Raw genomic sequence first — 23,703 nt, 5'->3', positions numbered from 1 at the left:
AGAATATATACATAATCTGGGTTGAAAAAAAAAAAAGAATATATACTTTAATCATAGAGAAATAACAGCATTTTCATTTGTAATTTTTTTACTTTGTTTTCTTTTTATTTAATTTTACTAATTTTATTTTTTATTTGTTGATGATTTGTTGTGATAATCAAAGCTGCAAAAATCATTATTATATCAGAATAAAAATCGTAATATGGATTTATGACTAACAAAGTTTTTTCGTTTCTCTAGCCTCCATTTTTTAATACTTTGGGAATAACTTTATAAGCTAAAAAAGAGAAGCATATTCTTAAATAATCTGACATTACTAATATAAACTTGTTATCTAATATAAAAATAAAAATAAAAATGATTATGTTAGATTAGGAATAAGCGACTAATAAAAGTGTACATAGCATAAAATGTGGAGAAATATACAACATATCATTAAATTTTCAAAAATTATATAATCTTAAAAACCAATTACATTTTATGTAATCCTAAATCTATAGCCAAACCTCCTTGAAAACATATCTATCCGATATTTTTTAAAAAACATTCGGAACTTTAAATTGTCAAAATCTTCTGTTTGGGATTTGGATCTTTCCAATTAATTTCCAGCATATTATAATTATTTTAAAGATACTCAATATAAGGAAAATCTATTAAAAAATATATAATCTCCATAATTAACACATATATAACAACTCAACCAATAAAATATTAACTCTATTTGAGATCTTTTAAATATATAGCAATATAAAAATTCAGAATCTGAATCTTAACATATATGATTTTAAATTCTAACTATATTTTAATTTAAAAAAATATATATTTTCATTAACCATGTCTACTTACCAAATGTGCACAAAATAATAATTACTACCACCTAAAATATATATATTTCCGATAGAAAAAACGTAAATATAAGAATAAAAAAAAATTACGAATGCAATTAAAGAACACTATTAAAATAGTCCATATACTGATAATCATAATTACTTTTAGCTTAAAAATAATATATAGTTTCACACTTACAATCATTCGTAATTTTTTCTATAGTTTCTATCTTTTTAATTTTAAAATTATAAATTTTTTAGAAAATCTCCTATTTTTGATTCTCAATTAATATTATAGATGAATATACATCATTTAAAACATTAATATTTTTATACTTCAGTTTCTATAACTTATTTTAACAAGTTATAAAAATGATACGAACTTCCTAAAGAAAGCTCAAGTCACTTTAAATTCTATTTTGAATACACCCCCTAAATTCAATTTCAATTTTCAAATATCAAATAACTAGTATGATACATGAACATGAATTTGAATTGTTAAATTCACTTTTAACTTTCCAATTTTATTTCAAACATCAAAACATGAAATAACGGGTACAAGTAATTTGATACATAAAAATATCATCTAAACTATTCATAATAGAATATGAGACAAAAATTTTAGCTAACTCGAATTCAAGAAGAACATATGGGGACATATTATTTAGTAACTAGATTTGGACCCGCACGTAAGTGCGGAATTGATTTCAAAAACAAATTTTTTATTAAATTTTGAATATATATTATGTATGTACGGGATTATGTTTATAAATGTAACTTTTAGAAATGTTATTAATATCTATATTAACATTTTTGAAGTACCTTTTGTGTTCTACCCTTTTATTTTGTGATATTTTCATAATTAACCCCTTGCCATTTGATTAAATAGAAAAAGTTTAAGATAAATTTTATAATTAAATCATAATAAAATTGCAAAATTAGAAATCAATATTTATTACATTTAATAAATTTCCTAAAATCTCTCTAATAAATCAAATATTTCTCCAACATCTTTATATGATCTTATTTGTTTTTAAATTTATATTATTACATAAATATATGTATAATAAAAATATAATTTTTTTTTGCATATGTTGCAATTTGAATTTTTAGAAACGGATGTATATTAATCAAACGATACAAAAGTGGATGTACTAAAGTATTGTTGATAATTGTGTAGCACGGGTCATGTGATGTAACAAGTTATAATTTACATAATTATGATTATAAATAATTTTACGGGTGGTCTACTATAGTATAACTTACAAAATATTTTAATATGAAATTATACTATGTAAACGAATATTATGTCAATATCATTTCATTATTTTAAATATTATACTTATTTAATTAATTTGATTAAATTACGATTATATATAGAATAAATTATCATATAATATTGTACGGATTAAATCATAGAATTAACAATCAAAATATCTATCTTAACATTTTTGAAGTACATTTTGTACTAAAATCTATTTTGTCTTACAACCTTTTATTTTGTAATATTTGCATAATCAAACTCTTGCCATTTGAATAAATAACAAAACATAAAAGTAAATTTTGTAATTAAATCACAAGCAAATCCCAAAATTGGAAACCAAATATTTATTACATCAAAAAATTTCTTAAAATCCCTCTCTAGTAAACCGAATCTCTCTTCAATATATTTATATAATCTTATTTGTTTTAATTTTATATTATTACATAAAATATATTTATAATAAAAATACAAATTTTTTTCCACATATTTTGCAATTTAAATTTTTGAAAACGGACGTAGTTGACTCAATCAATAAAGGAAAAAATATATGTACAACGTCTACATAAGATAGAAAATTTTAGATAATAGTTCAAAACTTTTATAAATAAGACTAATATGTTTACAACTACAAATGAGCATGAACTTTGATTTCTCAAGTATCCAAATTAAAACTTTTATTAGCTTAATCCGGTTCTTTATTAAAGGAAAATAAAACTTTTAAAAAGTTTCAGAATATTATAAATTTTAATTTTTTAACAAGTTTAAAATGTGACAAATATTAAAACTTTAAAAAGCTGAAAATTATGATATTTTATTTAAGTTTTATAGAATATTAGAATAATGAAAAATATTTAAACTCTACAAAAATTAAAAGTATTTATTAATATTTTAACTCTACAAATATTTAAAATATAATAATATTGTACATAAATATGATTGAACGGGTATTAGTTTACATAAATATGATTATATTTTTCTGCGGGTTGTCTATATTTAAAATCTTTTATGGGCTAAGTTAAAATATAATTTTTTATTTACAACAAAATCGTCTCGCGATGTACAGCGAGTTTACCACATATATCTATGAATCTACTTATAATACAAATTTATAAAATTATATTAAAATTAAATGAAATAAATAATACAAAACTAAATTATATAAACCAACTACAAAAATGAATAACCAAAGAAATATATTAAATTATGGACCCGTGGTGTACCACGGGATAAATCCTAGTTTATAATCTAAATCAGTACCAATTCAATATTTGATTAAAAAAAAATTAGGTTAAACAAAAAAACGATAATATTATTTAGATTAAATATGTTTATATATGTTTAATTTCGAATTTAATTGTCTATTTTTATGCTAACCAAATCAATATTATTTCTATAAATATAGATTTTTTGTTTTTAAGGTATCATTCTAATTGTATATACTATGTTCACTTTATACAAAATGCTTCTCTTTTAATAGTATAGATGTGCTAATCAATAGAGATTTTGTTTTTTTTAATAGATTTTTCTTGATATTGATTTTTTTTGCAGGAAATTAGTTGGGAAGATCCAAACATAAGATTTTGACCATTTAAAGATCCGAAATTTTTAAAAACAATATCGGATAGATATGTTTTTAAGGGTGTTTGATTACAAATTTGGGTTTACATAAAATGTAATAAGTTTCTAAGATTATTTAATTTGAAAAATTTGATGATATTATTATTTATGTTGTCTATTTCTCCACATTTTATGCTATATAGAATTTGATTAGTCGCTTATTTCCTAATCTAACATAATTTTTTTTCTTTTTATTTTTCCTTAAATATCATCTTCTTTTTCTAAAATATATGATAGTTTTTTATTATATTTTATAAACATAAATTATTGTTTTTGAAAATATCACAAAATAATATTATTTAGATTAAATATGTTTATATATGTTTAATTTCGAATTTAATTGTCTATTTTTATGCTAACCAAATCAATATTATTTCTATAAATATAGATTTTTTGTTTTTAAGGTATCATTCTAATTGTATATACTATGTTCACTTTATACAAAATGCTTCTCTTTTAATAGTATAGATCGTAGGAAATAGGTCCTATCATATTTTTAAGGGCTTATTAAATTTTCATACCCAGATAAATTGAAAACAAAATTTTTGGTCTGGATAAAAAAAAAATTAAGTCTCTCTCCACCTAACACATAAAGTTACCCAGCTACCCCTAACTTAATTTGCACAAAACAAATAATAGCTTTTACATTATAATAGAGTAGGGAGCAGGCTACACTCACGCTAACCTCCTCTAGCTTCTGACGCGCCGACGTTGGGAGGATAAAGATTTTGGAGAAGATACAATAATGACTTCAAATACGGTACAGTGGAGGCTATTGGTTTGGTTATTTATTATGTCGATATATCCGTAAAGAAGATATTATTAGATAATTGTAAAGTTAGTCAAATAAGTTACATTCTAACCCCCTACTAAATAAAAAGTCCCAATAAATTTAAAGTTATCAGCTATATTTCTTATTATTTATATACTAATGATTTCCAAATCAAAATAAAATTTTGTTTAATTACAAAATCTAAACCCTAACCACTATTTTATCAACTCAAACTGAAATATAATTTCATTTAATTACAAAATCTAAAACCTAACCACTACTTTGTCAACCCAAACCAAAATATAATTTCGTGTAATTACAAAAACTAAACCCTAACCACTATTTTGTCAACCCAAACCAAAATATAATTTCGTTTTATTACAAAATCTAAACCCTAACCACTATTTTATAAACACAAACAAAAATACATTTTTGTTTTTTATAAAATCTAAAGCCTAACCACTATTTTATAAACTCAAACCGATATATATTTCCATGAACTCAATAACACTGTTCATCAATGATTAAAAGCATTCGATAACTTTTTTAAAACATGTTAAATAATATGTTATCGCTTAAGTTACATATTATCCGTTAAATTGAGTATTTAGATAAACCGGTAATAAAAATATTTTATACAAGTACGTAAATACAAACCGATATCAGTCGTATAATAATTAATTTAACTAGATAATTATGTGTTATCAAATAACTTATCATTTATAGCGGTAACATATGATTAACTATAAGTAATTTAACTCGATAACTATGAATTTATCAAATAATTTATAACGTATACCAGTAAGATATGATTTACAAAGTTAACCAAATAAATAACCATAAATATTATAGTTGATATTATAACCGATCAGACTAAAACAATATAATTAGACATTAATCAATAGCTACTAAATTTATGTTATATTTGTATCGAGCTAACAATATTTGTATTGGATAATATTATACTTATCTAGTCAAAAACATTGTATTAGATAATATGCTCACAACACCTCTTCCTCCACGAATCTTTGTCCCTCTCCCTCTCTTCTTCTTCTTCTTCTTCCTCCTCTTCTTATCTTTGCCTCTCTCATCTATCTCTCAGCCGACCTCTGTACACAACTCATTCCTCAAGTGTTTCTCCGAGAAGAACAAACCACCGCAATCCCAAATCACCGACAATTTCTTCTCATAGAGCAGCCCTGCTTTCTCCTCCGTCCTCCGTGCTTCCGCAATGCTCACCGCCGCTGTCATCTGGTCAGAATCCCTAAATTTTCTCCTCAAAATCCGAAGCGGCGGCCAAAGTTTGGTTTCTCGAACAATTAAATTTGTTTTTGATTGGCAACTTTTTTTTGCTAGGAGCGCAGGAGTAGCTTGAAGAAACTAAGTTTTGTTCTTAACGGACATGTCTCTAACTATGTGCTCTCTGGCTTCCAAGTTCCAACCAATGTTCCCTATCAATAAAAAAAAAGCTGTCACGAAAACATAATCTCACCAGAGAAAGCGGTTTAATGAAAAAAAAATGATCTACAATATTTTTATAATAGATTAATTTTTAAGAAAATATTTATATATGTCTAATGTTGCATTTTAATATTAGTCTTTATTAAAAAATATTTTTTAAAAAAATAAACGTGTTAATTTTATCAGAATAAAGTTATTAATTATAAATTTTAGTTTCCAATTTCTTACAATTTAATTAGTACATATAAAAAAATAATTGTGTCAACTAGTGCAATGTTTGAAAATTTGTGGAGTGTGTGCTATAATTTTCTATAAAAATTAATTTAGTGTTATTTGAAGAAATTTTATATGTGTGTTTTTTTTGTGTGTATTCACTACTAAAACTTTTAAATAATTTAGTCAAATAAATTTATGAAGATTTTAAATGACATATGATGTAAATATGGCCAAACTAAAGATTGCAGTAAAGAAAATATTCCCTTTCAATAGATAGTAGATATACCAACTTTCATATAAATGTATGTTTTAATTTTTAATTGGTAATTTTTTTTTTTTTTGAAGATATGATCATATAAAATTTAAAATGTATAAATATTATTTTATATGTATGCTAATATCATTTTTTACATTGGTAGTCATATCAAATCTTTCATAATTGTAACAACCCGCCCTATGGCACACTCAGCGCCAGCAGTTGCCATGTGGCGGAGTGTGCCATGAGGCGGGGTCCCATGGGGCGGGACGGGCTGTTACAATAATTTAGGCAATATTTTATGTGAAATTTCTTCTAAATGGAATGTTACAAAATTTTAATAGTTTTAAAAGTACATTCAAATCCATTGTTAATAGAAATATATTTTTTTTGGTTAAAGAAAACATAGTGTATTAGTAATATCAAGGTGTTTTAATTTAGTAGATAAATTTCTTAAAAATACAAAGTATCAAATCAAATAAATTAATGTGAGATTGCAGACAATTTTGTTAACAAACCATAAAAGAATTCCTAATTCATCATAATAATTTAAATTCTCCTTAATTTTAAAAAAAAATCAACCATTGTTAAATCTATAAATAAGTACTCATGGCGCTCTAGAACAATCCATCAAACAAACAAATCTTGTATTCTTGAATCAAAAGTTCATAAAGGTCTCTTAAACTAGTAAAGAGAGAAATGAAGAGTGTCATGAAGACAATGCTGGTCCTAGCATTGTTAGTGATTGCCGTGAGTGCAGAGACAGCAGTGGAACGATGTAGACGAACAACATGCGAAACTAAATGTAAAGACAGCAAAAGTTTTGGTTGTTCTGATTGTCTCCTTCGATGCGCCATACCTGGAGGTAAACCAAACTCTCTCTATATAACTCCAAATAATTTGTTTTTAGAATTGTGTTCATAAACAATGGTTATGTATGTTTTTTAGGTGGCAGCAAAATAGATCAACGAGCTTTGTGTCTCAAGAACTGTGATGTTGGTTGTGGTCCGAGCAATGACTGTTACCAACGTTGTATTAAACGTTGTCCTAGTACTCTGATGATTTGATTAGTTTTACAAGTCCTACAATTATAGTTTTCGATTGTTCTTTCTCTTCAAGTATGTGATGTGCGGGTTGTAATTGACGTATATTATAAACATTTTTTTACGAAATAATAATAAAATGTTACTTAAAAAAAAAAAAATTAAGATGTTACAGAAAAAGAAAAAACAAACATTTGATGGTGACATGCACAAAATACAAAAAAACTTACCTTCTTATTCTTATATTCTTAACAAGGGATTTGCAAAAAAAAACATTTTTAAATTATCCATAACTAAAAATATACTCTTTTGGTGTTTATTTTGAAAAATACCCTCTCTTGGTGTCTATTTTCAAAAATGCTCTCTTCTATCTCTTCTACATACAAACTGACAAAATTACACTCCTTTAGTGATACCCATGATGAAGAAAAAATATTCCTTTCAACAAAAATAATATTTTTTCCGAAAAAAATTTCACCAAATGTTCCCGCCAAAAATTTCCGATAAAAAATTTTCCGACAAAAGTTTGAGAAAAGTTGGCTTGCATGTTTTTGCGACCTGGTGTGTCATAAATTCCTATAGCTCATAACTTTTCACTATCTCAGATGTATTTGTAAGTTTGTAACTATCCTTGCAAAAATATATACTATTGGTTTATCATGAGATGCACTCCACTGCCAAAGAAGTTGTATTAATTAGCACTTGTAAGTATTGGTATTAGTAATGAAAAAAGCTCTAGTTCAGCCTAGTTCTTGATTCTGTCTAATACAACAGATTGGTAGGGAACTAGTAAAAAATGTAGTAGATAATCTATTTGGAGAACGGGATGTGAACTTAAAAATAATAAGAAAAGGATTTCGAAATCGTTTTCCATCAATATACTGCTTCTTACTACTCTTGCAAAGCGTCAAGGTGGATCAAGGAGGATTCTTGGCTTGATTACATTCTAAAGGTGTGTGTCTCCGACTATGTTTTCATTCCAATTCAGGAAAGTAATTAACGTCAATAAGTTTATACTGCAGTATGGGGAGTGTCTAAAAAATGAGAGCTAGGGAGAGAGTCACTTACTACCTTCATTCAAGCACTGAGTCCAAACTAATTAAGGTTGGTTGTTTGGTCTAGTTATTTGGAATTAATCATACTTTACTAGGGTAGTTTTAACTTGATATATATGCTTATTTCTGACAGCACCATAGTTATACTTATTGACTTTTTTATGATTACCTTTTTCCATAGTAATGACAATAGGTTCTTTCAGGTAATATGTTCTCATCCCAAACACTATTTGAACCGGCAACCTCTAGTCTTCTGCCAGAGTTTTCGCCTTCTCGTCAGTTCAAAAGATCTAAGGATGTTTGATTTTCTTAGTGTGAACTATATACTTCACCCAAATGCAAATATATATTACTCAAATTACATAAACTATACAAACTCAATATTGTATTTAGTTAGATGACTCAAACAAATATATATAGTTTATCATAATTTTTGTGTTCTAAAACTATACCAATAATTTTATTGGTAACCCTTTTTCAGTTTTGTTTTTTTAACATGCCATGACGTCAACAGGCCCAAAATAATTGGTATATATATATATGTGAAGAGGGGGGGTGATTCGTTTCAAATAAATATCAAAACCCTAATTTCTACTTTTGCAAACACGAGAGATCACAAAAGACAGAACCAACGATGATGTCTAATCTTCCACAGGATTTGCTAGAGGAAATACTCTATCGGGTACCAGCCACATGTCTAAAACGAATACGACCTACATGCAAAAGATGGTACGCTTTATTCAAAGACCAAAGATTCTGCAACAATCACTTCCATAAAGCACCAAAGCAGTATCGTATTCTCATGTTGAAGGAAACTAGGGTTTCTATATTGAACTTCAATACAAAGTTTATAGGTACAAGTCTTGTCCTAAAGAACACTACTTTTAATCCAGAACAAGTCTGTATCGATAGAGTTTGTCATTGTGATGGTTTGTTGTTATGCACCACCAAGGATAATAGACTTGTAGTTTGGAACCCGTGTTTGGGGGAAACATGGTGTATCCAACCTAGAACTTGTAACAAGATCTCTAGCTTTGCTCTAGGATATGAAGAAAACAAATCTTGTCCTAGCTACAAGATCTTGATTAACTGGTACAAACAAAACTCTCAAGCTATGTATGAAATATATGAGTTTAGTTCTGATTCATGGAAGGTTCTTGATGATGTCGGTTTGGACTGCGTCATCTTCACAAATATTGGTGCGTCTTTGAAGGGAAATACTTACTTTATTGCTGAATATACACTTGGTGGGTGTTTAGTTTGTTTTGATTTTACAAGCGAGAGATTGAAACGTTTATGTCTTCCGCCAAGTAGCTATCACGGTTGTATGGCTTTATCAGTTGTTGGAGAAGTAGAACAACTCTCATTGTTAAACCGAAATTGGAGTTTATCAAAGGTGGAGATATGGGTAACAAATAATATTGATACTAGTACCGAAGCAGCCTTGTTGTGGACCAAATCATTTGCCGTGGACTTCTCAGTGTTAGGTTATTGTTTTTCCGGTTTTATATGTTTTTTTAACAACGAAGGAACGAAGTTAAATGTGTGTATTAACGCAAGGTTTGGGACCAGCATGAAGATGGTACACATTAAGGACAATGAAGATTACCATATTATAGATTCTACATACGAAGAAAGGGCGTGGGCAGGTTTTTTCAGTTATGTTCCAAGTTTGGTTAAACTAAGGATGTGATTTCTTGATTCTCTTCTTTTTGTTTCGTCTTTCTTTCGATGAACACTATTGACATTGTAATTCTACATCACATGTTTTTGTTACTCTTTGCTTTATATATCAACTCTAAGTCTCTAAAACTATAAGTACTACATTATTAATAATGTGGCTTAACTAATCCCAAAAGCTAGTTCAAGGGAGAAGTGTTACCCAAAGACCCTATCTCACTATCCATGTGGAATATTCTAATAGTCCTTTTCGAGATGTGGATCTAATAGTCCTTTTCGAGATGTGGGTGGAAACGGTCCAACATGGTAACTGTACAAACCCAACATCTCGAAAATACAACAAAACATGCCACTTATATTGATAGAGTAACATATTGATAGGGTATGAGGCAAACCAGAGGGAGTGGAACTAAGCCACGATGACTAAGGTGTAATTGTGTATAAGAATTGCAAAACTATGGACGAAACAAGCTTGTGCCGAGCTTTTGAATCAGATTGTGCCGAGCTCATTGCAATGGTACAAGACCCGCAAGAGTGGCCAGCATTCTCCAACCTCATAGACGAGTTCCTTCTGTTACGTGTATCGTTTCCGTCGTTTTCTTTAACTAAGATTTCCCGTGACTGTAATTCAAAAGCAGATTGTCTTGCTCGTTTTTCCAGATCTCTTGATTCGGAAATTACTTTTGTAAACAACTTTCCTCCTGTTTAGGCTACCAATCATGGAGTAATATTTTAATAAATGTATGGTTGATAAAAAAAACAAGCTTGTAACCCCAAGTTTATGTACTCATGATGAATGAATCTAGTGAGTTTAAAAACTACTTAAAAAAATTAATGAAAATGTTGACGGTTCTGCAAGTGGTAAGATGGTTCCTCATCATTGTCTGAATTGGTTCAACTGTCTATCAAAACAATGACGATGTATTGTATATGATCTTTTTAATCGATGCATAATATTACATAATTAATTCGAGTATGTTTTTTTTTCTTATTACTGAAATTCCAAACCAAATCATAAATATGTTAATATGGTTTCTTATAAGTTAACATCCTTAATCTACAATTAGATTTTAATCCGCAGTACACCGTGGAACAATTTTCTTAATAGAAAACAATATGTAGTTTTTTGTGTTTAAATTTAATTAATATTTAGAAATTTAGATGGATTATATTTTTTTTTGTGTTTGGTATCGGTTAGGATTGGCGTAACATCTCTCGTCAACTCGTTTACTATCAGACTAAAATATTTTGTGCATTAGTAGACCAACCCGTAGATAACTATATAATCATATTTATGTAAACTCTAAAATATTGTATTTTCTGAAAATCAAATTTGAACATGATTAACTAAAGGAAGATGTGATACGACAAGTTTGTTGGCTGGTGTGTCAGCTTCTTGCGTTTACTCATATCATATAGAAAGAGTTTGCCATATAACCAACAAATCAATTTTAATAATTTTTCTTACTATTTTCAATTATATTTTAACTTACAGAATTTAAATTCTATTTTAATTTGGAGCATGATCTGATATGTTACTATAGTATATATACTGATATACTTTTATTGTTAAAATTTAAAATCAGAAGAAGAAAAAAATCATATAATTGATTGAAAATTTATCCTCTTATAATATGTTTTCAAAGAGATTTTTTTTTTTACAAATTCTTTTCCACTTTTTTTAAATAAGGGATACTTTCATTTACACATTTGAATTTGTAAAAGAAGAATATCTTCTTATTTTGACAATAAATGATACAAAATCCATATTTGATTTTGTTATTGATTTTAGATATTGCATTACTTTACTTAAAATGAGTTTTTTTTATTACAATTATATAATTAAAATGAAAATTGTTACTATTTAGTATTTGGGTAGAAAATCAACCATCTTTATTACTTTTAGATTATTGTCTTAAAGATTAATGTATTTAAATATATTAAAGATATGAAAATTTATTTTTTAACAATTGTCATAACCTACTTAATCAAAACTTTGTATTGTAGAGCTACCAAGAGATGTATTCAACTATATATAGTCTCATTATGTTGAATCAAAAGCTGATATAAACCCTTACCAAACAAAAACACAAAATAATATAACAAACACAACAACAAAATATCAAACGAGGATGTCGCGTATGATCAAGATAGTAATGATGATGGCTTTGGTACTAATGGGTGTGAGGGCAAAAACTGTAACTGCTTCTGATAAAGGTAAGCAAATAGATATATAGTCACATTACAGGGTCAATGACGTAGTATTTCTAACCGTAACCAGACCGTTTATAAACTGTAACCGACGATAGTAATTTGATTTACCTATGATGTTTACAGGGGTCAATGATGTAGACCAACGTATCATATGTTTCAGAAACTGCGATGTTGGTTGTGGCACTGACAATGCCTGCCATGCACGTTGTAAGAAGGATTGTGGTTACCCACCTTTGAAAAGGGTCAATGATGTAGACCAACGTATCATATGTTTCAGAAACTGTGATGTTGGCTGTGGAACTGACGATGCTTGCCATGCACGTTGTAAGAAGGATTGTGGTTACCCACCATTGACAAGGGTCAATGATGTAGACCAACGTATCATATGTTTCAGAAACTGTGATGTTGGTTGTGGAACAGACAATGCTTGTCATCAACGTTGTAAGAAGGATTGCGGTTACCCACCATTGATGGATCTTCTCCATCTATGATTTTGTTGAGACTTAGGAGTCATGGGCTTGTGAAACTTATATTATGTATTTCTCTTTGTGATTTAGTTGTTTGGTTTGTTGACTTTTTACATGTTGGTGTTGAAATTGGTGTGGAAGGATTCTATATAAACATACTAAAGTCTAATGAAGAGATTATTTTATGAAATAAATCTGCTGGTACAATATTCTCACTAAGGTATGAAAATGAAATATATGCTTGTTGGATGTTTGGATCCAACAAAATAAATAAATAAAATAAATAAATAATGAGAAGAAAACTTAGTTGAAAATACATGATTTTAGTTTCTTAAACATTTAAATATGCGGTTTATACTTAAATTCCTATTTATAAACATTTAAATAGCCTCATGCCCTCCTCTTTAGAACGAGCTAACAAAGCTCATATGTGTTAATCGAGCGAGCTATTTATGATCACCAGTTGGTTGGGAATTTCTCGAAGCTCGTCTTCAAGGTATCAAAAGATCTTCTAGCCATTGCAAGCTTCTCGAAGTTGCATATCTCTTTTGAGAACTCATTAAGCCTCTATACTTACTCTTCATGTATTATTTCAGTTTCAAATTGTATGAATTTCTTCATATGAGAATTTAGTTGAATGAAAGATTTGTTTTTACTGCAATTTTAATCAGCTTTGTCATCTGTAAACATTTGTATGCATAAGAACTTTAGATATTTATGGATTTTATACGGGATTCTATTCCTTTAAAAATATATATATCAAAAACTAAAGCAAAATTGATAAGAAAATTAAATACAAAATTAATTAATATTTAAGCTTGAATAAAAATTAAATCTATACCAAACCACATATTTTAGATTATGTTTTACTTTGTAGATAATTTTTTATATTTAAAATAATTATTTGATACCTACACAATAATTAAGAATACCTATAATTACTAGAGGAAATCAAGGTACTAGAGAAAGAAATCAAATCAAATTAGTAGAAGTAACATATATACATTCAGATGTGATGAGATCATGACCAGTCCAACCAAACAACATGGAGACGAGGAGCAGCTTGAAGCTGAGACCACACATCAACCAAACTCGCCAGTTTCAGAACAGCCGTCCATTTTCAACCCGACCACTCAATGGATCAATCCAGGCACCAATTTGCACAAACCCGCCTGTTTTGGAACCACCGGCCATTCGCAACATGGCCACGAAAAACAGCTTATAGTGGAGGAAGCATTGATTGTTCCAGCGGGTCTTCTAACAAGATCAAGATCTAAGAAGTTCAACCAAGCCATCAATGGACTTCTAAAGGAGCTAAACAAGACTCAATAAGACGTGATTCAATCCTCACTCATAGTGATCACGGCTCAGAAGGTTCGGTAAAGGGTTAAATGTTACTTATGCACCCTTTTTTCCTTATCAACTTTTGTACCAATTAGTTTTTTTTTACAAGGTTTTTAATGAAGCCCACTCACAATGACTTGGCCCATTTTCCCTTCAAACTTTGCATTTATTGCTTTTATTATTTCCAAAAATCTTTGCATGAGTGTGGACTTGTGCATGCTCTTGCAAATTTTCCTTCTCTTCCCTCTTCTTCTTCATCCTCCCTCTTCTATATAAACTCATTGTAGTGCTCATTTGCAACTCATCAAACATTTTAATCAAAAACTCTCTCTTTCACTTGTTTGATCCGAAAAGTGTGTAATATATTTTCAAGTTGTTTTTCATCTTAGTTTGTAATATCTAAGTTGGATCCAAGCTCGTAGTCTAAGAGTCTTTCATCACTCTTTGAAGTACAGCTTGTTCTCCCTTCATTCCGCTGCATCCACCCATTCTCATCTTCATCGTCATTCATGGTCATTCAACCGCTTCGTTCGAGATCAATTTATTGTTCACCATCAACCACATCATTTCCAGTTCAAAATCAACAAAGTGTGTCCTTGGAGCAGCATAGATCCACTTCCAGGAGTCTGTCATGTGGTATCAGAGCCACTTTGTTATCAGGTTTTGAAGTTCCAACTCGAACTTCTGTTTTTCCAGATTTCTGTTCAGTCTTGCGAGAATTATATAAACTATTTGGCTTGTTCTAAAATTCTGAAATCAACGGCATTTGAACCAGTAAAGAATCTAGTATTTTTTAAAATGGATTTCGGAATTTTTGGAGTCGTCTGAATAGTTTACTGAAATATTTCGAACCAGTAAACAAGAAAATCTAAAAAGATATGAATACTATCAAAACGACCCCAAAACTTCCGAAATAAATTTTAAATAATATTATACTCTTTACTGGTTCAAACGCAATTAATTTCACAATTTTGGAACAAGCCAAATATTTTATAAATTTCTCGCAAAACTGAACAGAAAATCTGGAAAAACAGAATTTTTGGGTTGGAACTTCAAAACCTGATAACAAAGTTTCTGTGATACTGCATGATAGACTCATGGACGTGGATCTATGCTCCAAGGACACACTTTGTTGGTTTTGAACTGGAAATGATGTGGTTGATGGTGAACAATAGATTGATCTCGAACAAAGCGACGGAATAACGATGAACGACGATGAAGATGAGAATGAGTGGATGCAGCGGAATGAAGACGGAAAGAGTTGTACTTCCAAGAAGATGTAAGACTCTTAGACTACGAGTTTGGATCCAACTTAGTTACTACACACTAAGAAGAAAAACAAGTTGAAAAGATATTACACACTTTTTGGATCAAACAAGTGAAAGAGAGAGAGTTTTTGATTAAAATGTTTGATGAGTTGCAAATGAGAGGTACAATGAGTTTATATAGAAATGGGAGGATGAAGGAGAAGAGGGAAGAGAAGAAAAACATGCAAGAGCATGCACAAGTCCACAATCATGCAAGCTCATGCAAAGAGTCTTGGAAATAACAAAAGCAATAAATGCAAAGTTTGAAGAGAAAAGAGAAAATGGGCCAAGGCATTGTGAGTGGGCTTTAGACCACGAATTTGGCTGATAAATGGGGCTTGAAAATGTTAATTAGGTCTCATTAAAAATCTTGTCAAGAAAACCCATTAGGACACAAAACTTGACAAGGGAAATAGAGTGCATAAGCAACACTTAACCCTTTACTGAACCTCTTGAGTCGTGATCACTATGAGTGCGGATTGAACCACACGTCTTCTTGATTCTTATTTAGCTCCTTTAGAAGTCCATATTGATGGCTTGGTTGAACTTCTTAGATCGTGATCTTGTTAGAAGACCCGCTGGAATGATAAATGCTTACTCCAGTACAAGCTGTTTTTCGTGGCCAGGTTGCGAATGGCCGGTGGTTCCAAAACATGCGGATTTGTGCGGATTGGTGCATGGATTGATCCGTTGAGTGGCCGGGTTGAGAATGAACGGCTGTTCTGAAATTGGCGAGTTTGGTTGACATGTGGTCCCGGCTTCAAGCTGCTCCTCGTCTTCGTGAGGTTTGGTTGGACTGGTCATGATCTCATCAAAATGGGTGGGCAAAGAAACCATAACCCAAAAACGTAAATCAAACCAAAAATAAATAAATGGATTTGGTTTGACTATGGTTTAGTTTAAAAATCTATTCATTGAACTGAACTCCATAATTTAACTTGAATTGAACCAAGTTATATATGGTTTCATTTTTCCTTTAAATGATGAACCGTAAAACTGTAAAAATTGACTTGGAATAAATAGTGTATGGCTCTTAAGAAAGAAATCTACTCTAAAACACTTCGGTGCATTTCTACTGAGGTTAATCAAACAACATATATGCTTTATAAAAAAAATGATGCTTATAAGGACGAACAAAATGGACATGAACCCGAGGATGTGTAATTCTATTTGCACTGGACCTTGTGATACGTTATGAACAACAAGTGTTATTCAATCTTGTATTTTTTGTGATTTGAGTTTCAGTAAAGTTTTTATATGATTTTGATGGTTTTGGGTGATTTTAAGCAAGTTGATATGATTTGTTGTAAAATCCTTTCAAATATTACCTAAAACCATGAGATTTGGATTTCTGAATTTCTAACTAAAAGAATCCTCCAAAATCCTGCATAATCCTTTAAAAATTTAAAAACCAAATCCTCAAAACGTTTCCAATAACCGTAGATTTTAAACTAGATTTTCAAATCATAACTTCAATAACAATAGATTTCAGAAGATTTTTTAAAATTCATGATTCAATAACATGGAATTTGTTGGTTTCGACAAATCATTTAAAATGTTAGATTGAATATATTTTTTAGTTTCTAAAAAAAATCTATTTGATACCTAGTAAAAAAATCACCAAGAAAGGACTAAAATATTTTCTACTAATTTTGTATATATTCAAATTTCGTTTACCAATTTTCCTACTAGTAACAAGTATATTTTCTAACAACATTTTAATTTTTCTTTTCACTTCAGTCCACTTATTCAGGCACTAACTTAATCTATACAAAATCTCCTTGTTGTGTGTATTTTTAAAATATTTTGATATATTACTTTAATGTGTATATATATTAACTAGGTCTTATAATAGCTAGAAAGTATTACAAATTTAGATGATTATGTAAATACTTATTAACTTAAAATCATAGTTTCCAATAAGGAAATGTATTTAAAAAATAATAAAAATGTAGAAATTTGTTGTAGAATATATTCTGTGACACGTGTGTCCATCTAATGGTTATGATATGCATTTTACACACAACTTTATATAAAGATCAGAATATGTTGATTCTATTAGTGGATAAACCCTACAAACACAAGAAAAAATCAAAGAGAAATGTTGAGTATGACTAAGATAACAATGATGATGGTTATGATGATGGCTTTGGTACTACTAATAGGCGTGAGAGCAAAGACTATGACTGAGTCTGAGTGTAAAGGAACAGATTGCAAGTTTGATTGTAAAGGCCTGAACTGTATGTGGTCGTGTCTTCGGATACGCTTCTTCTTCTGCAACTTTGTTTTCATTACATGATTTTGATAAATATAGTTTATAACTTTTGTTGATGCTTTACAGGGGTGAATGGAATGTATTGGAACCCAAGGATGTGTTATTATGGTTGCTCTGGTCCTTGTGGTAGAGACCTCAACTGTCGCCAACGTTGTAAGAAGTGTTGTCATTGGCATACCCCTGGTGCATCTTCAACTATGAATTGAGTGATTTACAATTGTAGAACTTTTGGTTTTATCTCCCATCTTTGTTTACTTTGAGATACTTAAATCTAATAAAATTATCACTTTGTTTCATCTCTGAAACCAATTTATAAAACAACAAGATTGTATCATAAGGACTAAGAACAATAGAACATGATCAAATGTCTTATAACTCTTAGGCTCAAGGCGTTTTCCCAGATTCTAAAGTTACAGTTGAGGAATCGCCTTGCTTCTTCTTCGTTGTCGTAACTTCATCTATACCTTCGGATGGATTTACCTCGCTAAGACTTCTTTTCTTTGGTTTTGTTGTCTTTGCCGCGGTATTATCTTCCTTCGTCTCTGTCTCTTTATCCAACTCCATCGGGGTTTTTTCCACATTTGATGAAGAATAAAAAGGCGGTTCTTGCCCACTTAGATGACAAAAGACACGTTCTACTGTTTCGTTTATTTCTTTTCCTAGTCCATCCTTCTCAAGAATCAAATCCCAAACTGATTTTGATGCCTTCTCTAGCACCGGACCTCTGCCCACAAAGGTAACAAAAAACATAGTAAATACTAATTTCATCAACACATTTTATTCAAACAGCAGAACAAAATCAAGAAGATCAGTAGGTACAGAACAGAAGACAAGACAATCTGTGTATGTATGCATATATAAGTAGCTCCAAGGAATACAGAACATTACCTATCGTAAATGGCCTATAATATTCAACCAGCTCTAAGAATGTGACATAGAACTATGTAGGGAACAAACAATATCCATAAACGCTCTACGAATCTAACTCAGAACAAGACTGATACTGCACCTCCATGGAATTTAGATCATTACCGGTTTCTATTATTCAATCAGCTCTCAAATTAGGTGGTGGCTATAGCTAAGAGTATGAAACAGAATTATGCAAAAACCAATACTCTTGTATACTCTCATATTACCTATATTATTCAATCAGCCCTAAGAATGAAACGTACAACTACGGAAAACCGATATCCATGAATGCTCTAACAATGCAACGCAGAACAAAATCGATACTACATCTCCAAGGAATTTAGATCATTACCAATTATGAATGGTTTCTAGTACTCATCCACCTCTAAAGTTACGTGAGGGCTACATAGCTAAGACTAAAGAGTATGAAACAGAATTTATACAAAAGCCATATAAACTCATAAACTACTGAATAACAAACCCTTCTTCTCTTTATACACAAATACCAAACCATAATACTCAGAGCTACCAATCTAGAATCAATGTACTAAGTCAAGATATCAAAAAGGAGAAAACTTTACTCAAGTTCTTGACGAAGAGCATCAAAGAGTTCTCTTTTAGTCTGTTTCTCAGCACCAGGAGTATTAAGAACTTTACTCTCCTCCGCCATTTTAATAGTTGTACTCTTCAACTCTTCCTATTCACACAACCACAACAAAAACATCAAATCACAAACCCAAAAAGTCTCAAACTTTGAAAACACAAAATCCAAAATCTTAACAACTTACATTAGCTTTAAGCTGATTGATGATCCTTAATCGAAGAGCATCGATTGTACCATCGTTCATAAGATGTTCAAGAACGTCTTCTGGTTTAATTACCGAAGAAGACGACATTGTTCTTTACAAAACCCTAAAAGTGATTTGTTACACAATTCCAACGATTCCTTAAGCTACCGTAAGATAGATACAAAGACTCGTAGCTGAGAAAGATTGGATTTTTGACAAACCCAGAAGCTGAGATTGCGAATTCGATCGATAGAGAGTAGTAATCAGAGATTGAAAACGAGTTTCTTACGACGGGATATGTCTGATTTGGGATTTTGGTTCTCAATCTCATCTTTAAATTAATACATTCGGTTTTCCTAAACCGAATTAAACCGAAGTTTTACTCACACAAAACCGAATTAAAAAGTATATACAGTACAAGTGTTTTGTTGGATCGTCAGATCATGTATTTGGGAATACATTTGCCATTTTCTTATATTCCATTTTTTGTTGATATAAAAAAAATAATTTTCTTCAAAAATCTCATGTTAGTAAATATAAAATTAATTTCTAATTTATTTAAAATAATTCATAATGTATCGTAATGGAATTTATAATTTATCAAAGTCATATGAGAAAAATATATAAATTTTTAAATTTTTATAGAAATCTAACCATATCAAAACTCACTTAAAATAAATCAGAATATAAGATCTAATGAACCACCAAACATGATATTATAAATATTTATAATCAGATAAATACTCTTGAATGGATGTATTATAAATCATAATTTTTATCTTATACCAAACTAAAAGATTGTTATAATTTGATAAAAAAAAAGAAAAAAGATTGTTATAATAAGTTAACATTATTATATTACTCACTAAATGAATACATATAACATAACATAACATAACATTTTTTTTTTTTGTCAACCAGAAAACTACAATAAAAAACTGATCATAGTCGATTAGAAGGACCCAAACAGACTTGTTTAAAACCCTGCAGAGAGGAGCGAGCTTTGCGCGCCAAGGAATCTGCCATGTCATTCAAGCTGCGTGGAATAAGCGAGAGAGAGAAGGTTGGGAATTCTTCCCTATCAATGTTGATGTCGTCAAGGTAGACAGAGAACGCCGGCCACTCGGATGGAGAATACACCATCTTCACCAAATCTAAACAGTCCGTCAGGAACATAACATCACTGTAATTATGTCCTATCATGCATCTCATCGCCCAGACCATAGCTTCAACTTCAGAGTGAAGGGGAGATAGACTACGCCGTACATTTGAAACGCCCATCATCGAGGAAACTTCCTGCGCATGTTGACAAAACCAACCTAAACCTGCATAATCATCAGTGGACTTCCAAGAGCCATCAATAAAGCAGCGATAACCTGTATATGAGGGCGGAAGGGGATTAATGGGTCTCGGAAACTGACTCCTGGTAGGAGCAGTAATCTGTTCAGAACCCAATTAGACACCCAAGTCTTCCAGTTGAGCTCCTCTCCAGGCAGTGGCTTCCTCCATAGCTACCCGTAATATTTCCATTGGACTATCATCCTTGTTCTCATAAATTTTACCATTTCGAGCCTTCCATACATACCACAAAATCCAGGGGCATGCCAGATAAGAATCTCCTTCCGAGATCAGCCGAAAAATATAGTCCATATTAGCGTATACAGACATTGTAGGAAAGGCTAAAAGACCCACATGGACATTCGCCAGTGCCCAAACTTGTCTCGCTGGCGGACATTCGAAGAAAATATGATTAACCATTTCCATTTGTGAACCGAATCGAACACACTTATCATCACACTGTATCCCCCGTTGGTATAAATTTGACCAAACTGCTATACATCCCGTCAATAATTGCCACATCAAATGTTGGATTTTAGGTGGACACTTAATTTTCCATACCCTTGCTAGAAGGGGGTTAATATCCGGACCACAAACCGGAGGCCTATGAATCCTCGAATCAGCCATTCTAACCGTGTAGTATCCAGATTTTACCGTATATTTTCCGGTTTTCGTGAAATGCCATCCTACCGAATCTCCCACTGATGCGTTCCCAATAGGTAGAGCACTAATAACATAACATAACAAATTATAATATTTATTTGGGTTCTTACAAATTATAAATTGTTATTAATTTCAGCCACACATAAACTAATACTCCATAATCCATAAACTAATAACATGGGATTTTAAAAAAATAGTGCCAAATACTAGCCATAATCCAAACCATATGAACATTTTTGTCAAAAATCATATTTAAAATTATGTCCATTTATTTTTCAGATTTATTGTTTAGTCATTTTGATCCATCAAATTAAACTATTAATCTTAGACTGAACCAAACTAAACCGTCATATGATTCACATGACATTGATCGAGTATTTGAATATTCTTTCTCTCTAGAGTCTAGACTTGTGTTTAATAATTTAATTTGGTTAACATGATTATGCAAAAAATAATAATAATTTGGTTAGACTTAATCATCTTTAAGATTCTTGATTTGCATTCAAAATTATGTTGATTCAATATCTTTTTGAGAAATTTGGAACAGTCTTACATTATAATCCATTGGAGTTTTGCTATCAACCTAAGAAAATGATAAGAAATCATGAGGACAAAATACAAGGTACTTGAAGTAATTTTGCACAAATTGTTCACACCTATGACGAGAGAGTTTAAAAAAAAAACCTTCAAGATCTTTAAAAGCTTCCTCAATAACAACATTCAATTACTACAAAGACTTGTGATCGAGAAATATTTATTTATAAAAATAAGATTATGATCAAACTGGGAGGTAAAAGACTCTTATGGTCTTCTAGACAGTCCTCATTTATTATTTATTACATGGTCTTCCAGACTGGAGTGAATTATGTATTGGATTGTGTAGGCTATATTACAATGGTATGGATATTGGGAGGTACAAGACTCTTATGGGATAACAAAAGATTGTGATTTGATTACGATTGCAAGATATTAGAATATAATTTCTGTTTATTTGAGATCAAAATTTGAGGTAATTATTGAGACAAAATCTCTTGTTATTGAATACATAGTTCTGTCCAAAATAATTCACAGTCCATTTTAATTCAATTTACTATTTATCACAGTCATATGGCCAAAAGAAAAGAACAAATCTTTAAATTATCAAAATCCAACCTCACTCAAATAAATTTAAATTGATGATATAATAAACTCCCCAAAATTATATTATAAATCTTTGTAATTACATATATAATATTGAATGGAGGTATAAAATCATAATTTATATCTTACCAAACTTAAGTTTTGATAAGTAATATTATTATTATATTACTGAACTGAATGTATTATAATAGTTACTGATATATTACAAATTGTAAATGTTACTATTATTAGTCACATATAAATTAATAACATGTCCAAACCATGACAAAATAGTGCCAAATACTATCTATATTCCAAACCCATTATTTCAGATTTATCATCATAATTACTTATTTATATACAACTAAATACAGTAAAACCTCTATAAGTTAATAATATTGGGACCACAAAATTTTATTAATTTATAGTGATATTAATTTATCTATAAATTAATATTTATTATTTTATAGTGTAAATTCATAATTATTAATTTATAGTGGTATTTTAACTTTTAAAGTTTTTTGAAATTATGAATTGGGACAATTTTACAAAATAAGATTAGTCTTTAAGATTATACTAGGTTTTAACCCGCGGTATACCGCGGGACGATTTTTTTACTAAAATTTTTATATTTAAATTATATTTTTTTTTAGTTTTTCTTAGGGTTTAAAATTGTGTAGCTATATTTTGACTGTGAATTTTATTACTTATAACCTCGTTGGATAATTTTTTTGTAACTAATATTTTTTTAAGTTGTATTTGTATATTGTATTTAAGACTGTACAATGATATTGTGATTGTTAATTATATGATTTAACATGTGGAATACAACATGAAAAATTGTTTTGTTATATATAACCGTAATTTAATCAGCTTAATAAAATATGTGCAATATTTCAAATAATGATATGATGATGGCGTAACATCTTTCATTTAACTCATTTTATATTAGACTAACATATTTTGTGTGTAAATTCAAAATATAATCATATTTCTATAAAGTCAAACCCGTAAGAAAAAATATAATCATATTTCTATAAAGTCAAACCCGTTCAATCAAATTTATGTAAACTCAAACTCATTCAATC

General features: G+C 29.8%; 5 protein-coding genes across 5 annotated transcripts; 4 read left to right on the top strand and 1 right to left on the bottom strand.

Moving 5' to 3' along the window:
* Window positions 1-7,112: 7,112 nt before the first annotated feature.
* Window positions 7,113-7,480, top strand: LOC17894931. The gene is made up of 2 exons (XM_006300345.1): window positions 7,113-7,278; window positions 7,362-7,480. Exons 1-2 carry the CDS (start codon window positions 7,113-7,115, stop codon window positions 7,478-7,480), a joined length of 285 nt encoding a protein of 94 aa, XP_006300407.1.
* A 1,665-nt stretch (window positions 7,481-9,145) lies between these two features.
* LOC17896497 (putative F-box/kelch-repeat protein At3g22730) lies at window positions 9,146-10,204 on the top strand. The gene has a single exon (XM_006300871.1). The coding sequence runs from the start codon at window positions 9,146-9,148 to the stop codon at window positions 10,202-10,204; it is 1,059 nt and encodes a 352-aa protein (XP_006300933.1).
* A 2,119-nt stretch (window positions 10,205-12,323) lies between these two features.
* On the top strand, window positions 12,324-13,066 carry LOC111831953. Its single transcript, XM_023787693.1, has 2 exons — window positions 12,324-12,408; window positions 12,529-13,066. Exons 1-2 carry the CDS (start codon window positions 12,324-12,326, stop codon window positions 12,894-12,896), a joined length of 453 nt encoding a protein of 150 aa, XP_023643461.1. The 3' UTR covers window positions 12,897-13,066.
* Window positions 13,067-17,608: 4,542 nt separating this feature from the next.
* Window positions 17,609-18,094, top strand: LOC17895410. Its single transcript, XM_023787694.1, has 2 exons — window positions 17,609-17,763; window positions 17,865-18,094. Exons 1-2 carry the CDS (start codon window positions 17,625-17,627, stop codon window positions 18,002-18,004), a joined length of 279 nt encoding a protein of 92 aa, XP_023643462.1. The 5' UTR covers window positions 17,609-17,624; the 3' UTR covers window positions 18,005-18,094.
* Window positions 18,071-19,786, bottom strand: LOC17894358. Its single transcript, XM_006302805.2, has 3 exons — window positions 19,496-19,786; window positions 19,289-19,404; window positions 18,071-18,522 (listed from the first exon to the last, which is right to left on the bottom strand). The coding sequence occupies exons 1-3, from the start codon at window positions 19,601-19,603 to the stop codon at window positions 18,183-18,185; spliced, it is 564 nt and encodes a 187-aa protein (XP_006302867.1). The 5' UTR covers window positions 19,604-19,786; the 3' UTR covers window positions 18,071-18,182.
* Window positions 19,787-23,703: the final 3,917 nt, after the last annotated feature.

This window comes from Capsella rubella, unplaced genomic scaffold (assembly GCF_000375325.1).
Source record: "Capsella rubella cultivar Monte Gargano unplaced genomic scaffold, Caprub1_0 scaffold_2, whole genome shotgun sequence".
NCBI lineage: Eukaryota > Viridiplantae > Streptophyta > Magnoliopsida > Brassicales > Brassicaceae > Capsella > Capsella rubella.
Note: the sequence above shows the minus strand (reverse complement) of the source record. Positions and strands in the feature narration are given on the sequence as shown.

Excerpts from the sequence above, each read along its gene's own strand:
- LOC17894931 (XM_006300345.1), top strand. The coding sequence starts at position 7,113 with ATGAAGAGTGTCATGAAGACAATGCTGGTCCTAGCATTGTTAGTGATT. Across the intron at positions 7,279-7,361 it reads TCGATGCGCCATACCTGGAG|GTGGCAGCAAAATAGATCAA; the intron begins GTAAACCAAACT and ends TATGTTTTTTAG.
- LOC17896497 (XM_006300871.1), top strand. The coding sequence starts at position 9,146 with ATGATGTCTAATCTTCCACAGGATTTGCTAGAGGAAATACTCTATCGG.
- LOC111831953 (XM_023787693.1), top strand. The coding sequence starts at position 12,324 with ATGTCGCGTATGATCAAGATAGTAATGATGATGGCTTTGGTACTAATG. Across the intron at positions 12,409-12,528 it reads TGTAACTGCTTCTGATAAAG|GGGTCAATGATGTAGACCAA; the intron begins GTAAGCAAATAG and ends TGATGTTTACAG.
- LOC17895410 (XM_023787694.1), top strand. The coding sequence starts at position 17,625 with ATGTTGAGTATGACTAAGATAACAATGATGATGGTTATGATGATGGCT. Across the intron at positions 17,764-17,864 it reads TGATTGTAAAGGCCTGAACT|GGGTGAATGGAATGTATTGG; the intron begins GTATGTGGTCGT and ends GATGCTTTACAG.
- LOC17894358 (XM_006302805.2), bottom strand. The coding sequence starts at position 19,603 with ATGTCGTCTTCTTCGGTAATTAAACCAGAAGACGTTCTTGAACATCTT. Across the intron at positions 19,405-19,495 it reads TCAATCAGCTTAAAGCTAAT|GAAGAGTTGAAGAGTACAAC; the intron begins GTAAGTTGTTAA and ends TTGTGTGAATAG. Across the intron at positions 18,523-19,288 it reads GCTCTTCGTCAAGAACTTGA|AGGTCCGGTGCTAGAGAAGG; the intron begins GTAAAGTTTTCT and ends CTTTGTGGGCAG.